The sequence below is a fragment of the Schistocerca americana genome, chromosome 2 (genome assembly GCF_021461395.2).
Source record: "Schistocerca americana isolate TAMUIC-IGC-003095 chromosome 2, iqSchAmer2.1, whole genome shotgun sequence".
Taxonomy (NCBI): Eukaryota; Metazoa; Arthropoda; class Insecta; order Orthoptera; family Acrididae; genus Schistocerca; species Schistocerca americana.
In genome coordinates, this window is record NC_060120.1 from 436,074,388 (window position 1) to 436,093,581 (window position 19,194).

Below are 19,194 nucleotides of genomic sequence, written 5' to 3' on the forward strand. Positions count from 1 at the left end.
CTGCATCACCTCGCCCGGTGGAAAGAAAGAAGAATAGTAATAACAAAAAACATTACACTCAGAATTCCAATAATTATAATGCAGCAAGAGGGATTTCTTTTGTGAGATTGACAAGGGAATGATTCAATCTGATGTGTCAAGACATATCCTGAAATTTTTCATACACGAAGAAGACTCTGAAAGAAATGCAATGTCAAAATTTTAGCTGCTAAGCCAAATTGCAAATGCTTCTTTTTTTAAAATTAACATTACTCATTTTTGTTGCACAAGGAGCTACTTATAACAGCAATTTGTGCAATCCTTCCTGCCTAGTGTGCGAGTTGGTGAACTAGCAAATGCAGCTATGACAGAAGAACGTAGCACAAAGTCCAACGTGCACACCTATGGATATTAGGCACTTATGCCACGTCAAAAATGTCTCAAATATTAATTTTTTGAATAACTTGCAGTTCAAGTCAACAGCAGTTCATACCAACAGCTAAACTGTTGCTGATGTAATTGTTAAACAAATGACTAGCACAGGAAAGTAAATCAAGGCAGTACATGATGTTACACTGCAGATGACTTCCATCAGGGTTACAGGGTTGATAGAAGAGATAGAGAAGATCCAACGTAGAGCAGCGCTCTTCGTTACAGGATCATTTAGTAATTAGTGTTACGGAGATGATAGATGAACTCCAGTGGAAGACTCTGCAGGAGAGACGCTCAGTAGCTCGATACAGGCTTTTGTTAAAGTTTCGAGAACGTACCTTCACCGAAGAGTCAAGCAGTATATTGCTCCCTCCTATGTATATCTCCCAAAGAGACCATGAGGATAAAATCAGAGAGATTAGAGCCCACACAGAAGCATACTGACAATCCTTCTTTCCACGAACAATACAAGACTGGAATAGAAGGGAGAACCAATAGAGGTACTCAAGGTACCCTCCGCCACACACCGACAGGTAGCTTGCGGAGTATGGATGTAGATGTAGATGTAGATCAGTCGGGACTTCAATTTGTTGACATGAGTTATTTTATAGCAATTCAGGTAGTACAAATCTTATAACAACTTTTGAATAATATATATTTTACTAACAAAGGAACACTTCCTTGTTTATTCCCTGTAACCATCACAAAAATCAAAAGTGTCTCATTGGATGATGAAAAAATCATTTTCCTTCCAGCAGACACTTTTAATAAAAGAAAATCAATGCATTCGGGGACTTCAAAGTAATTGCTAGTTTTATTTAGATAGAATTGGGATTGAGTAAATAAATGGTCATAGCCATGTTCTGCATATTATGCTGCACACAAGGCATGCCTGATCAAATTTACAAAATGTGGTGATGCAAACTGACAATGCACAAATGAATGAAGTTTAACAATACTACTCTGCTGATAAATGTGAAATGACAAAGAGGCATTGGGAAATAACATTGTCTGTCAATTTTCTGAAAAATGCTGTACACTGCCACAAAAATTCCTTTATCGAGAGGGTGAATCATACCTCTAGTTCCAGGTTGAGTCCGAATTATATTAAGTCTTCTCATCATCCCCATAATGACAGAAGTGTTACATCCAGGTCAACAGACCAACAAATTTAATGAATTATTTTCTGCAACAGGTAAGAAGATGTTTCTGAAGCAATAACGAAACTACTTCTCTCCCATTTTTCCAGCTTTTGCCACACCGATTACAAGATTTTTGCAACCAAACAGTTGTTTGCAAATTTTTGGAACTAATTTGCTTTGAGGTTCCTGAAGAAAGATATAAAGCTACAGAAACACTAATCCATTGATACTTATCACTGGCTCTTTTATATATGAAAGTATAATAGCATTGATCACCTGCAAAGCGACTGTCTTTTTTTTGCTCAATAAGGTGAAGTGCGGTTTCCACACATTTCTTGGATGAAACCTGACCGACTGACTGACTTGACTTTATACACAGGATTTTGGCGATAACAAGAAGCTTCATCTGCACATCAGCTACAAATTTCTCTGTAGTATTACCTATTAAAGACATCTCTTCTATATGTTTACTGGAAATGAACTTTGTAATTTTGTGACTTCCTTTTCCATATAATTTTTGAAGTTGTTTAACCAGGTAAAAAAAGAATGGAAATCATTAATGTTCATCTCACCCACAGTTCAGAGGACCCAGTCTCAAAGCTGTCACTCATTTATGGTGCACTGACTCATGTGCAGTTGCAGGTCTTTCCGACAGATTTTCCTTCAGACTTTTGCCGGTTTAATTTTGATGCATATTTTGCACTTCGAGTAAACCTTTCTTCCACTGATACAATGCACATTAGGATTTTATGAAATGAGACCGGCTTTCCACACTGGTAAACTTTAAGCATTTTCTCCCTTCTTCATTTAACCAGACAATTTAAAGCCTTTTGTTTGTCACTGAAAGCTATTACTGTACTCGTTTTCCTTGGGATAGGAAAGTATAATATTTTTGTTACGGATTTTAATGAGCATAACAATTATCATTCGAACCACAATTCACAGAATCGACAATTTCCTGTTTCTCTAATATCCCCACAATTTCTAATGAAATGTCAACGTCATTCTAATAAATAAAACATATGTAGGTCTTTAAAAGAAGTAAGTGATTTCAACTGCATATCACATTCTTCATATTTCATCTTTGCAAGGTTGAAAACATTAACTGGATTCCACATTACTGGACCCTGGAACCTGCACAAAGACAGATGCTATTAGCAAGTGTATATATATATATCCGTTGTTAATACCTGACGGTACCCGAATGGCAACTGTTAACTATTATGGATATTAAATGAGTTGAAAATTTGAGTGAATAGCAACTGTGAACAACTGTGTCTGAGAAACTATCAATGTAAACAGAAATTCAATTTACAAATTACAATTGTTTTGTGCTGTGTTATCTTGCTAGTGCTTTATATCTATTCACCGTCAACCAAGGCTATGCACCAGCTGTGTTGCACATGCACTGCCTGCTACAGCTATGGTAGAGGTGTAAAGATCATTTCCTTGAAAGACTGAGATAAGCTTTGTGGCAGCCTAGTGACTGCATGTCCATATGTTTTTGCCAGATTGCCTATTTCTTATACGCGGAACCATGGTTTATTCACAGATATTAGTCCCACATGTTCCACCTTTTTAAATGTATCACTTACTTCAATGCTCCGGCACATCTCTTTTTGCTTTGCTAAGGTGGATGTCTAGTCAACAAAAAGAGAATAGTTAGGAGCATTATAAAGGACAACTGTTGACAGTGTAGTCACGTAATGCCCAAACTGACTCTCTTAACTGATCTCATATGGAAATCCTCTGCCCAAGAGACCGACAGTGAACATTTCCACTGAAAAACATTTGGCAAACTTACTTAAGGGAACAATTGACATAGTCATGGGTGACTGGAATTCGGTAGTAGGAAAAGGGAGAGAAGGAAACATAGTGGGTGAATATGGATTGGGGCTAAGAAATGAAAGAGGAAGCCGTCTGTTAGAATTTTGCACTGAGCATAACTTAATCATAGCTAACACTTGGTTCAAGAATCATAAAAGAAGGTTGTATACATGGAAGAATCCTGGAGATACTAAAAGGTATCAGATAGATTATATAATGGTAAGACAGAGATTTAGGAACCAGGTTTTAAATTGTAAGACATTTCCAGGAGCAGATGTGGACTCTGACCACAATCTATTGGTTATGATCTGTAGATTAAAACTGAAGAAACTGCTAAAAGGTGGGAATTTAAGGAGATGGGACCTAGATAAACTGACTAAACCAGAGGTTGGAGAGAGTTTCAGGGAGAGCATAAGGGAACAATTGACAGGAATGGGGGAAAGAAATACAGTAGCAGAAGAATGGGTAGCTCTGAGGGATGAAGTAGTGAAGGCAGCAGAGTATCAAGTAGGTAAAAAGACGAGGGCTAGTAGAAATCCTTGGGTAACAGAAGAAATATTGAATTTAATTGATGAAAGGAGAAAATATAAAAATGCAGTAAATGAAGCAGGCAAAAAGGAATACAAACGTCTCAAAAATGAGATCGACAGGAAGTGCAAAATGGCTAAGCAGGGATGGCTAGAGGACAAATGTAAGGATGTAAAGGCTTATCTCACTAGGGGTAAGATAGATACTGCCTACAGGAAAATTAAAGAGACCTTTGGAGATAAGAGAACCACTTGCATGAACATAAAGAGCTCAGATGGAAACCCAGTTCTAAGCAAAGAAGGGAAAGCAGAAAGGTGGAAGGAGTATATAGAGGGTCTATACAAGGGCGATGTACTTGAGGACAATATTATGGAAATGGAAGAGGATGCAGATGAAGATGAAATGGGAGATACGATACTGCGTGAAGAGTTTGACAGAGCACTAAAAGACCTGAGTCGAAACAAGGCCCCCAGAGTAGACAACATTCCACTAGAACTACTGATAACCTTGGGAGAGCCAGTCCTGACAAAACTTTACCATCTGGTGAGCAAGATATATGAAACAGGCGAAATACCCTCAGACTTCAAGAAGAATATAATAATTCCAATCCCAAAGAAAGCAGGTATTGACAGATGTGAAAATTACCGAACTATCAGTTTAATAAGTAACAGCTGCAAAATACTAACACGAATTCTTTACAGACAAATGGAAAAACTAGTAGAAGCCAACATCGAGGAAGATCAGTTTGGATTCCGTATAAACACTGGAACACGTGAGGCAATACTGACCTTACGACTTATCTTAGAAGAAAGATTAATGAAAGGCAAACCTACGTTTCTAGCATTTGTACATTTAGAGAAAGCTTTTGACAATGTTTACTGGAATACTCTCTTTCAAATTCTAAAGGTGGCAGGGGTAAAATACAGGGAGCGAAAGGCTATTTACAATTTGTACAGAAACCAGATGGCAGTTATAAGAGTTGAGGGCATGAAAGGGAAGCAGTGGTTGGGAAAGGAGTAAGACAGGGTTGTAGCCTCTCCCCGATGTTATTCAATCTGTATATTGAGCAAGCAGTAAAGGAAACAAAAGAAAATTTCAGAGTAGGTATTAAAATACATGGAGAAGAAATAAAAACTTTGAGGTTCGCCGATGACATTGTAATTCTGTCAGAGACAGCAAAGGACTTGGAAGAGCAGTTGAATGGAATGGACAGTGTCTTGAAAGGAGGATATAAGATGAACATCAACAAAAGCAAAATGAGGATAATGGAATGTAGTCGAATTAAGTCGGGTGATGCTGAGGGAATTAGATTAGGAAATGAGACACTTAAAGTAGTAAAGGAGTTTTGCTATTTGGGGAGCAAAATTACTGATGATGGTCGAAGTAGAGAGGATATAAAATGTAGACTGGCAATGGCAAGGAAAGCGTTTCTGAAGAAGAGAAATTTGTTAACATCGAGTATAGATTTAAGTGTCAGGAAGTCATTTCTGAAAGTATTTGTATGGAGTGTAGCCATGCATGGAAGTGAAACATGGATGATAAATAGTTTGGACAAGAAGAGAATAGAAGCTTTCGAAATGTGGTGCTACAGAAGAATGCTGAAGATTAAATGGGTAGATCACGTAACTAATGAGGAAGTATTGAATAGGATTGGGGAGAATAGAAGTTTGTGGCACAACTTGACCAGAAGAAGGGATCGGTTGGTAGGACATGTTCTGAGGCATCAAGGGATCACCAATTTAGTATTGGAGGGCAGCGTGGAGGGTAAAAATCGTAGAGGGAGACCAAGAGATGAATACACTAAGCAGATTCAGAAGGATGTAGGTTGCAGTAGGTACTGGGAGATGAAGAAGCTTGCACAGGATAGAGTAGCATGGAGAGCTGCATCAAACCAGTCTCAGGACTGAAGACCACAACAACAACACTTCTGACACTGTTCAGAACCAGAGAAAACAGAACAATTGTAATAAGACACAAAATATTAGCCTCGTAACTTTAAGAAATGAAAACAAAATGTCAGCAACAATGGACAATCCCAAAAGACAGCATGCCTCCTGAAGGTGCAGAACAGTGCCAACAGCAAGTGTTGTAGTGGTCGGAGTGGCTCCTTTGGCCACACATGTTGTGGGGTTGGCTAAATTCATGCCACACCTTCCTCACCACCTTCACGCAACCATTACTTCCCTTGTAGCTGTCAATCCTAAAGTAATTTTGAACAGAATATGCATGCCCCCAGGCAGCTACTGTCCAGTTTCTGTGATGTTTGTCTCATTGAAGTTGAGCAGCTTTATATGGCACTTTGAGTACTGGCCTTTCGTGAGGTACCCGATTCCAAATTCCATAGCATGCTGTTGCTTTTGCAATATTAGGTCAGAAACTGATTGTGATGGATGTGCATTCATTGACAGCACCAATTCCTGCTAGGTCAGAAACTGACTGCCACTGGTAAGCCATGGCACACAGCTCCAATTCCTGTAGGTTAGGATCATTTTACAACAATTGTTCTTATGCAGAGTTACATGGCTGCAAGTGGCACTACATTCCTTCTACACTTATTCGACAATCCGTTTTGATACATCAACAAACTTTATCGGACAACTTCCTTCATTGTGTTGTCACGGGTACATCCAAACGTGATGGCTCCTTTCTGCCATTCTGTCATGTCTCCACATCAGCCCATCTACTGGACTAATTACAACCAACTGACACATAAACAGCACTTGACTGTCATGAATTACATCAGTGGCAGATGGTCATATGTCCATCTGGTACCAGTCCTATAACATCTACAGTCGTCCCGAATCAATAAGTGCACTCGTTTGAGGGGGGTGACTAGTATTTTGTCTAGACAGTATGTTTGCCAATATATGTGACATTGAGGAGCCTATAATAACTGCATCATATTCTTTCTCAAACTAGGAGTAATTTTAGTACATAATAACTTTAAGATGATTTGTTTTTCAGTACACACTTTTTTGGGAAACTGTGGGTTCTCTTCTATTAGTTTTATTGGTTCTTTGGATAGCATTAACATGTACATACATCCTTGTACAACAGAACAAATACGCTAGCCAATCTACATCAAGCCAATAGCTTACAGATATAATTCTTGGTGGTACAAAAAGAATCTTGTTTTTTTGATCTTATGTAATGTGGAAGCACTATCAATTCTGATGCCTACTGTGAGACATTAAAAAACTGAGATTAATTATTCAAAACCATCAAAGCAGTGTGTTAACTAGTGGTGATGTGTTTATTGCATGACATTGCTTGGCCACACAACTATCTAGCATGCAAAAGAATTGTTTCAGTTCAAATGTGACTTTTCCCAACATACACAACGCATCACACACTTGGTACAAAGTTATTTCCACCTATTCCTACAAATGAAAAAGTGGCTTGGCCTGCAAAGCTTTGACTATGACAGAACATAAAGGTGCTGTCATGGCCGACTGTAAGTTAAAGTTGCAGAATTTGATGCAGAGCTACTTTGTTAATTTTCTAAGACAAATGAGAAATGCTCAAATCTGAGTGGTGATTCTGTAAAGAAGTAATACAAAGATATAGTTTGAAGATCTTTCTAATAAATTTATTTGAACTATTCCAGTACTTTATTTATAGCCCTGCGAAGGTTACTTTCCAAGCAGTCCCCACGTTCTGGCAAGATACTGAAAGAGAATGCAGTAGGGTTCTATAAGGGTACCAAGACAGAAAAAAATTGAAATAAAAGATGCTGTAAAGATGGAAATGGCACCACTGATAACAAAACATTCAAATACAGAAATAGCATACTTTATGTACGGATGATGCAGGTAATAACAGCCTGCTGTTGATCTACAATGACTGCAAACCACAGGAAGAAAACCTGTGTTGTGTACTTCAAGTAGTTTATTGCACAGTTACATATAATATAGGGATATGAGAGGTTGGAAAGGAGAGAGCTATGAGTTAAACAAGGGAAAGTACAGGTTGGAATATCAACAGATTTGGAAATATGAGATGTGATGGGCTCAGGCTTTAAGAATCTCTTGATACACAGCAGACTGTAAAATACATAGTGCACGGTTCAGGAATATGGATAGGATGCTTTTGAGTTTTAGAGAAGTCTGTTTAAGATGGGTATTAAATGTGCTTTTGTTAGAAGGTGTGATTTGAATGATGATGTAAGAAAGCTTGCTGCTTTCAGGAATATTTTCTTTTTGTTATAGAATTTTTTGATGCATTATTGCCAACAAGCACTGCAACATCACCTACTTTATTCAAATTTAATTAAGAAAATTTCCTTCATATTGAACTTCTTCATAAATTGGTAATAATTTCATCTTATCTAGCATTTGACACTTTTATTGTTGAAGTTGAGTTCACAAAACGGGTCATCCATTTTTGAGCAGAGGTCGCTGCAGTTGGTAACTGGTTGATTTTTTTTTTCTTTCTTTGTGTGTGTGTGTAAGGGAGGTGCGGGGGGGGGGGGGGGGGGGGGGCTGTTTGGTGGTAGCAGGGGTGAGGGGAGTTGAGGCATAATAGGACATCCTAATCACTAAGTTGCTACATATAATATGTACAACTGATACCCTACTTAGATGAGGTTTTTACAAGGCAATGTAACTTTCATCCCAATGCATTAAATTTCTATCTTTGATACACAAATTAAATGGAAGTCTTTATTAGTATGGGCATCTCAATTAATATGGCCTCTAGAAAATATTATATTCTTCCCATTCTAGTATTTATTTATGAAATGTTTAGTAAGGGAGTCAGCTGAGTGTCACGGAGGATAAATTATGCACAAATTTCAAATAAATTAATACAAAAGAATAACAATAAGGCCTAATATTTCAGCTAACACACGTTAAAAAGTATAAACTGTTTTTAATATTTAGATTAAGATGTGTAAACCATGATCGCCTGTATTGAAGTCAGTCACGTCTGTATCTCTATCTTTGATAAAGTAAGACTTAAAACAAATTTTGGTAAGCTCATGTAAAGTTCGGTAAGGTAGCAGTGGCTATCAACAAAAATGCTCTGTACTGTCCTCAGGTAGCACAAATGCATCAAATTAACACCACAAACATCAAAAACTTTATTGGTATGTGGTGGAATCACATTATAAGTATTACTCCTCAGATAAAAGTGTGGTTCTGCCATCTACAAACAGAATTATATGTCATCAAGAGATATAACAGGTCTCCCAGCAGAACATTGTACGAAAAACTAATTATTTACTTGCAGATTTGTAGTCTTTCTGATCACATTATAAATCTGAGAGTTTTGCTAGATGTTTCCCACATATGTGGACAGACTCTAGCAACCATTTCATCCCACCATTACAAAGAAAGTGTAAGGAATTATTCAACTGATATAAAATTCATTTACTGATATAGACAGAAGGGTACATTACAAATCCAATGACTGCAATCACTGGCCAGTTACAGGCATATCAAATGATTTGGAAAACTTAATACCAGTAAGCAAATTTCCCTAATAAAATCAATTTTTCTCTAGAGTCTTAACCAACTGGTATGTTGCTGGGGTATAGGACTAACAGATGATAAGGTTAGAATATATCTGAGACCCACCAAGCATATTACTAGAAAGGTCTCAAGATAGCATATAGCATGGACAGATGGGGAAAAAGAAAAGAGCCGTTTGATCCAAACTTGCTTCAAAGCAATGTTGGTTCAGGGGAAAACCACCTTGCCTCACTGTGCTTAAGTGGTATCAGTTCGGAATAGCCAATCTAAATCAGTGCAGCTGTTCCTGTCAGGTTGTCTACACATACTATTTTTACTAATGGAGGCACACCACCTACATAATAAAACTAACCATGACATTCTCTCCAGCACTCTTATGCATTCTCTCATCTCATCTATTTGGTTTTTTTTATTGTTCATGAAGATTGGCATGAAAGTCTGCCACCTACTCAGCTAACAACATGTTCTGATCTCCATCACCATATCAGATGTGTACAGAGTACGAAAGTATCCGGTCATGTCACAAGAGGATACACACAGCTATCACAATTGTCAAAATTAGATGTGTACGCAGTCTACTCTGCAAGCTGAATGTACTGCACATGCCAAGACTACTTTGGTAAGAGTGCTGCACATAACACACTATGCAATGGAATCTCATTTACTCTCGTTCTCAACCAATGTCTCCCCTTATTCTTGTGAGGCAGCCTAAAACAGAGTAGAAATACGCCAATCCACAATGCCAGATTTTTTGTAGTAACTGACTATCCTCCACAGAATAATAAAAAAAGAGTTCTGATTGGTAAAAAGTGTGGGGAAACTACTCAAAGAAAGGGGGGGAGACAGACTGACCATGAGAAGGAATGAGATTTGGATGCAAAGGACAGCATATGCAGAAACTCATATCAAACTTGCAACATTGTGGTGTAGGCAATTGGTCCACAAAACGGCCTCTCCGTGAGTATTTTTGGCAATCACAGCTGCCTTGTACATCCACTTGCAAAGCAATCAGATTTCTACTCTGATTAACTGTCAATGCCATCTAGGGACTTTTCTAATAATATGATCTGTGGGTATCAAAACCATTCTTATCTTACTGCATAATGATCCTATATTTCAGTAATAATTTAGTTGTTCATGATTCCCCAAAAAAGTTTTATTTTATAAGGGAAATTTGCATATTAAGTTTTCCAACTCATTTAATGTGCACGCAATCAACCATTGGATTTGTAATTTCCCTTTCTGTCTAGATGTGTGGGTAGACTGTACTTCAATGAACTATATAAATTCAGTAAAAGCTGGATGAAACGGTTATTAGGGCATCTAGTGAAATTCTCAGGCTTATAACACGATAAATTAAAATTATAATTTATTGAGCATGGGAAGAAATAACATGATTAGTCTCATTTCAAACATAAATGAAAAGCTAATGAGACCGTGAAATCCATCAGTGTCTCACACCCATCATTAAAAGTGTTTCTGATTTAATCAAAAAAGTTTCATCTCACATTAAATATAAAAAGTCAGTTATGTGAAACTGATATAGTTTTGTCACAAAAGTTTTTGATAACTAAGTTTTCTTAAATCCTTCAATTGCAAGCCAGTTCTTAAGGTGTAAGTACAGGTGATAATCAATATAACTGAGATTAGAAATATATGGTGAACTGAAGTTCTGCACTGGATTTTTTTTAGTTTTCTTGATTCAGCAGACAGCATATGTGAACCCATAATAATCATGGGGGAAAAAAATCTTGATTCCAGCATTCCAATTGTTCTGCACAATGCATTGTAATTCTGGAAGAGTTTCACAAAATCACATCTCTTTAAGCTCAGAATACAGCTCACTTCATTTTTCCCTTTGCGATACATCTCCTTGAGTTGTTTTTAAATCTTTAGTGAACTGTAAATTGTGAATATATGAAATGTCCACACTCAAGAAAGCCACACAAATTACATGTTTCTGTCACTAATGACAAATCACAATTCAAATAATCATCTTCTACTTACTTCAGTGACTAAAAATATGTACAGGCACAGTGTCAATCGCTGTCCTGTGCAATTCTTTGTTAGCATTTTGTTAACAATTATGCAACCTATTTACACAAACCTACCTTATTTGTCATAAGTCTACATTCTGTTTCCCTATAAACTTTTGCAATGTAACAGAAATCTCTCCACTCAAAATGAGTGTGTCTTTGAAATACATCAATCATTCACAGCTCCTCACTCGTTGTGTGCATTTGAAATTCACAAAATCTAAACACTGATCTGCATTTACCACTGGCAGATAATTATTTTTGTACACATGAAAATAAGTAGGAGACTGGAGATAACCTGAAAATATACTGGCCTACACATCAGTTGAAGCCTTTTATCGTGTGAGAATTAATCAGAGTTGGTAGTCACTTTTTAAATCAAATAATTCTTCCTTCTGAAAGGCATATGATATTTTCTCTATATTTAAGTATTTATTACAATTAATTGAATCGAAAGTTAGATTTAGGAAATGGTCAGGGGTTGTATTCGGTCTACGATCGCAAGCAAAATATTAAAATATTAATCTTTTTGTTTTGTATGATAAATTTATAGGCTGTGACACATGTAGATGAAACAAATGCTACAGCAGAATTGCAGATCATTGTCAAAGACAAATGTGTAATGTAGAGTAATGATGATATTGTGCCTGAAGAATTATTATGCATATTGATTTCAAATAGAGGTTCTTGAATGAAATGATAAGAATGTATAAAAAAAATATTAATACAACTTACTGTATCTATCAGAGTCTCTCTGAAAGAAAGATCGTCTTCCTTCAAGTCCAAGTTGTTGATATGTCCCTTTGTTCAGAGAAAGAATCAACAAGCCATTTGGGGTGACAGCAATAGAATCATCCACATCAATTCGGGTATTGTCACTCAATAAAGTCAGTTCACCTGCAATAATGATGTTATCAGTCTCACACTGCAAATGTAGAATTACTAATCTACTATTACAGCCTAACTATGTATTCTGCACAACCAATATTTATATTTGTCCAACTACTGCACTAGTCAATGAGAAACAAAACTATTGTGATGAACTTACAACATCTGTATCAAAGGAAATTCAGTTGAGAAAACTAGTAAATTATGAGAAAGCAATGAAGGGAACGACAGATTGCTACTTACCATACAGAAAACATGTAAAGCTGCAGACTGACACAATTAAGACACTTACATAAAGCTTTCGCCCAAGGCCTACATCAGGAAAAGAGAAAAGCACACCATCCATACACACAAGCAAGCACACCTTATGCGCACATGACTGCCAACTCCAGCAGCTCAGGCTCCTCAAAGTGAAAGGGTCACTAACATTGTCAAAGGCCAGAACATATGAAGACTGTCTTTCAGCTGACTTCCTCTGATGGTAGACATACTTCAATGTACGTTGAGTTACACAATTGTCATGATTCAGGATTACTGTAAAATGGATCTGTTGTTTGTTTGACCAGAGTTCCTCAAATATAGAAGAATCAATTAAGAAAGAGTTAACTGAGTATTTCAATACTGCTGAGTAGTGAAGAATTTTCTTTCAGCATCACCCTGCAGGAAGTAGTCCAACATACATGACCGTTGACAGAATAGTTGAACCATGCGAACTTTTAGAACGGTGACCGTAATTATCTGCAAGAATTAGCGCAGATCCAATGTGGATCTTACGCGCGTGCGCACGCACGCATGCACGCGCGCGTGCGTGCGTGCGCACGCGTGCACACACACACACACACACACACACACACACACACACACACAAGCTATCCAGAGCATATTTCACTCCACGGGTGAAGTGGTATTAATTCTGTCCCTCTGTTGTTTGACCAAGGAAAGAGTAGAATTTAATCAAAAATCTCTGTCTTTATTTATAAGCTCATCTGTGCATCAAAAGGCTGGAATATCAAGGTCACTTGTTAACTTAATATCAACTGATTCCTTAATAACACCATCCCAATAGTCTGAAGCACATGCTAGACTCACCATGCTATTATATTCTGTATGATGACCAGCACCAAGGCGATGTTCAGCACTAGGAGATATGCTCGGCTGTTGTTATTGTGTGTGTGATGCTTATGCCCAATACACCAGTCCTCCATACTCCTGATGGTCCGACCAATGTATGAAATACAGTAGACATTGCTGGTATACTCATTGTTATGTACTTTGACACTAAATGCCAAATGGCTACTTTATATTTGCTGCCAAAATGTTACTTGCATTGTGACAAGCTGAACAGTTTTCAACCTTTCAATATATCGAATGAAAATTTGTATTAAAGTTAGTTTTAATTGTGGGTCAAAGTGTAGCACTGCACTGGAAATAGTACACGTTGTTTTGGCAAATCATCTATAAACACAATAAGTATACACAAAGGGTAAAAAGAGTCCAAGAGGGGTGTACAAATGTTGACAATGACATAAAACAAGCTGTTCTTCTTTGAACTTTATTGCTGTCTTGCATCAATCTTGTCTGTTACAACTCACACAGAATATGGTGAGTGAAGCACAATGACCAGTTTTCGTCCAAGGTGCTGGGCGAGTTCATTCATTTGTTCGCAAGGGGACACTGATAAGTGTTTTTCCACCTTTCGGCCAGTCAGCGATGACAGAATTGAGGCATACACCCTGCAATCTTTCTCAAACGATTTTACAGAAACAATTCAGTAAAAAAGTAAAATTAAATAAAATTTAAAAAAAATCATTTTCACTTTACTTATAGCTTTATATGTTAGGTTCATGATGAGGTGACCATCACTTCGTTAATGGTCACAGTTATTCTGATATTTATGTGAAAGTAAGACAACGTGCGAAATTTGGAAAAGCGTATAATGAAAAATAGAGGTCGCTATGATTTTGCATTTGGTGCATATTACATAATATGTTGTTGTATATGAAACTTAGCTAACATATTGAATTTTTCTTTAGACTTGGGTACAGGTATCTATCTGTCACCAATCTTGAGAAAACTGATCTGATGTAGCACACTCATTTGCAAAGACACAATGAAATATCCACAACATTCCTCATATTTCATAAACAGTTTCAGATGTCAAAATGAGATTTTGGCAAATGTTAGCACACAAGGAGGAGAGTATTTTACCATATTGTTATTACGTAAAACTTCATTATCTATTGTGTTATTCCACAAACTACAGACATTTTCGGTGAAAGAATGTAATTTTTAAGGGCTATTGATAGCTGGTGAAACAAAAAATGCTATGGGTTTTGGTACAACATATGCGAAGACATTACATGCTTTTTTTTGTAACAAGGATGTGTTTTTTCAAAAGCTACTCACTTTATTTTTCCTCAGTTCCTCACTTAATAAACTTAATAAACCACTGTTTCAGAATTCTCTTGTAACTGTGTCTGCACAACATGTTAGTGTGGTGAGACAGTGTTAACTATGCTGTGTTTTGGCAAAAGAAGCAAATTTTGACATGACAACCAGAGAAATGTGCAGGTTTTACTCAAAATTCACCGCTCATGATGTTTCTCTGAAAATGACCAATGGTTAACAAGACAGGCGAAAATAAATTTCGGCAGAATTCTTTTTAGATACTAATGAAAGCAGAGGTGACAGTAGATCTTCCTGAATGGTCATCATGTAAGTGTGGGCATGGAGGGGACCCATTTAATATTTACAAAAAAAAATGTAAGATAGGCTTCAGCTTAGAATGGGCACTTCGAGTGTTCGACATTTCGCCAACAGTGCTCTGAGCAACCCCCCACCACAGCCACTCTCCCCACACTTCCCCAGCCGACTACGCATCTAGCAGCCATGGCATTTTGCATGCACTATAAGGACCCCATATCGCACAGCAATACTCTAGCAAAGGACAGACAAGCTGTGGTGAAACACATTGTTCACCCAGAAAAACATGTTCCACCTCTTCCTCACAATCAGAGGAAAGATGTTCTTGTCAAACACTGTTTAAGTAGGTGGTATGTAAATAACTTTAGACTGTGCATGTGCTGGTTTAATGGACATAAAGAGTCTGAGCGAGACATGTAAGCATAGAAGATACATCTGCTGTGAAGGTGTCGCTTATACTTTGATGTCACAGCTAGGTGGTGTTTTAGAAGGCAGAGAACAAGATGTACTGTCAACAATGACAACACCCAGAAAAATAGTTGAAAGAATTTAAGGAAATGTCATTCTATTGTGTTCTATTCAAAGAGGCAGTTTGGAGATGATGACCTAGTATACTGCCTACTACGAGACCTGTCCACTCTAGTTTTAACTGTTATATCAGAGCAACAAAGTATAGAAGACTTACTGAAAGATGTTTATGTCATTTAGTAGCTCAAACACTTTGAAGCTCTCTTCCATCCCTCAACCCTCTGCAGACAGAGAAGCAGCTGCACGGCAAGAGTTGGTGGCACTGCATATCAGGTCCACTGCATCAAGAAAATTCAACAAAGGCGACCATATAAGAAGACAATTATGGTAAAAAGTATCCAGGATAGCATCAGAGTGAGAGATCATTTTGAAGGCAACACATCTCCTCGCCTTAGCCCAGCTGTAGAACAGTGAAGTTAACATTCCATTTTGGCACCCTAAGTGAGGATGGGGATAAGGGGATGAAGAGAAGAGCGTTTTATCAAAAATAGGAGATATTTTCGAAAGTGATGGAAGAAAATATGACACTGCATAGAGCAACTGAGGTAAACAGTGAGGGCTACACAGGTGAGCACACTCTTTAGTGCTGCCCAAAGTAATTAAAAGAAGAAATAATTTCCACTTGGTGCAAGCAAAAAAAAAAAAAAAAAAAAAAAAAAAAAAAAAAAAAAAAAAATGAATTGCTGCACAAAACTGAATATAAGGAAACAATTGACCATAACAAGTAGGCGAAAAGTAAGACATAGTTGGGTGCTTGACTGAAAACTTCTGGGACATGAGTCAAGAAGCAATACGTCAATGATATGGAAGAATTCCAAGTGCTGATTTCAAGGCTATGAGTGGAGCAGCGATCTCCAGGAGCGTCTCTACACTGACCAATGCAACGGCAGTGCTGCATCACTTCTCAGTGCACCGACCAGTCAGTTGGCTGCATGATAATTGCAAAGTAGCTCATCACGATGTCACTTTACCCACAAACAACACATCAGCTGAGCAATGCATCTAGCTGTGTGCCTGATTAGGTGAGCTGTAATCAGCCACAAGCTAAAATTTTGTTTTCTAGTGATCTGTTTCTGAAGTGGTGTAAGTATATGTATTACTGATTCTTTGTTTTGATATTAAAACACAAGCACAGGTTCCCATGGTCTTGTGAGAACATATTGTGTTGTTATTGCATAGCCACCATTACATAGCAGTCTGTCAGAAGCACTAAAGAAATTGGACAAACTGTCAAAAGTGTTAAAGCCATTAAACAAGAGTTGTCTGTTAGTATGGAAGTCAATAAAGAAGTGTTGTCAACTAGTATTACAAATTTAAAAACAAAAGGGGAGGAGTTAGTTACAAAAGTAGATCCTTCAATTTCAAATAGGTGCTACCTTAGTAAAATTACCTAAGGAGTTACAGCCTGAAATAGAAAAACAATGTGATTTTGTCAGGTAGGAAGTTGTAGAACAGTTTAAAGAGGTATAGAGCAAAATGAAACACATATAGAAACTACCAACTAGGGAGTTCAAAAACATGAAAAGTCAAATCTCAAACACACAAAATCAAGCAGATGTGTTAGAATATAATAGAGAAGTGGTCGAAGTAACCGGTGATACAAATGCTTCAACTAGTTTGAACGAGCACCTACAGACACTAGTTGAATCACAAGTACAAAAGAATGTTGATTCTGCTAGCACTATCACTAACAAAGTGTTATCCAAAGGTTGCACAGACATCTTGAAAATTAATTTTGTTGTTAAACATTTACAACAGGAAGCAGTAAATTGGAGATCTAAATGCAGAAATAATTTTAAGATATTATTAAGTCAATTTCAAGTAGCACTGAAGAGAGAATTTATTTGTCCTAGTGAGTATTCTTCAGTATACAATAACTGTAGGCCTGTTTAAGAAAATTGCATAAATAATAATGAATATTCGGAGGAGGAATTACATGCTTCTTGCTGTTTGTGTCACGGAAGTTTGATGATTAGTGCAGATGCTAAGATGTGTATTGCTTATAGGCATTAATCTAATAAGTATATGGACATTAAGGAATATTTGAATAGAGTATTAAGCTATGAATGTGCTTTGCATAATATGTTACGCCAATTATCAGTTGAAGGATAAAAGTTTATTAGTAGCGATCCATGTGGCAGTTCAGGCATCCTACATTTAGAGACTTAAAGGATTATTCTCCCAACCTGGGGGGAGGTGGTAGTAATTAATCTAGGGACATCACTGATCATTAGGGATGTGATGTCTCTTACATGGCTTGGTACAAAATGGTAGAAACTTTATTTATTTGCTACATGTTTGCAATTATATTTAATTATGTTTATTACCTCAGCAATTAGTTTTTATACTTGTCTGAGTGACTGTTAGTCATGCTATCAAAGTGTTTTCCAAACTACTTAAAGTATAATAGATTTACTTGGGCAATGACTGATTCTTTGAATTTTCATTTCTTTACGTGCTGACTTGCCACAAATATGAGATACGAAGTCATGGAAAGTAGCATAGAGTGAAACATCAGCATGCAATTCTTTATCATAAATAAAAACTTAAAACGCTCCTATCTCAACAAATTTGAGAATCTTGTGCTATTATAGATGACAATTTCAAAATAGTAAAAAACAATCACCCTTGAGTAAAAGCAATGAGATAATGATCAAGCCTGGTAAAACAGGACCATTGTCTCGTGGGTATTCTTGATGTACAAAAGAGGGTAATGGTTAAGCAGGTATTCACAAGCAATTTAAACAAATAATCTAAAGAAAGAAATGAATATATTTAAAAGAATGATACCTTCTTCTCAAGTAAGTTGCATTAGGTAATAATACCTATCTAACACAAAACTGCCTAATATGATGTTTAATACTGTTAAAACTAAAATAATCAAAAATTGATATAAATGGGAAAAGAGATATGATCACAATTTTATTTTATTGTGTGAATGGAAGGGGATCTCAGTCTCAAGATACCTTAACTTTGATAATAACAACAATTTAACAAAAAGTTAAAGGTCATAACAGATTGCAATTAGTTAAGAAATCTGTTTCACAAGACATCTTTCATCTTACTGCAAGAATCTTTGGTAAAACAAGCTGTTCATCCAGAGGAACCTGTTCCACCACTTCCTCACAATCAGATGAAAGATGTTCTCATGATTAGTATGTACAGAACTTTCTATTGTGAGTGCATTGGTTCGAGGGATGTAAAGAGTCGGACTGAGATGTACGAACACAGAATGTCACCACGGCACAACGCTGATTAAGCATCTCCACCTGCTGTGAAAGGGACACTTATGCTTTGGTGTTGCAACTTTGCAGTGTTTTGGAAGGCAGAGAACAAGAGTGCTGCCAAAAATGACAGCACCTGGAAAAACAGATGAAAAAAAGCTTAAGGAAAATGTCACTCTATTCTGTTCTAAAGGCCTGTTCGGAGACAATGTTCTGATGTACTGACTAGTAAGAGATCTGTTCACCCTATGTTGTTGTTGTTATATCAGAGCAATAAAGAACAGAAGAGTTATTGAAAGACATTTACATCATTTAGTAGCTCAAATACTTCAATGCTCTCTTTCAGGCCTCAATCATCTGCATATAGAGAAGAACTCACATGGCAAGAGTTGATGGCACTGCATAGCAAATCCACTGCATCAAAACAATTCAAAAA

General features: G+C 37.0%; 1 protein-coding gene across 3 annotated transcripts in view; it reads right to left on the bottom strand.

Annotated features, from left to right (window-relative positions):
• LOC124591520 (ribonuclease P protein subunit p40-like) overlaps positions 1 to 19,194 on the bottom strand; it is a 221,638-nt gene that overhangs the window by 161,176 nt on the left and 41,268 nt on the right. For 2 of the 3 annotated variants that reach the window (XM_047131740.1, XM_047131741.1), the window contains exon 3: positions 12,151 to 12,312. In XM_047131740.1, coding sequence (XP_046987696.1) covers positions 12,151 to 12,312 — 162 coding nt within the window. Of the gene's footprint in view, positions 1 to 12,150; positions 12,313 to 19,194 lie in introns of those variants that run through there. The other variant, XM_047131738.1, reaches the window with a different exon arrangement.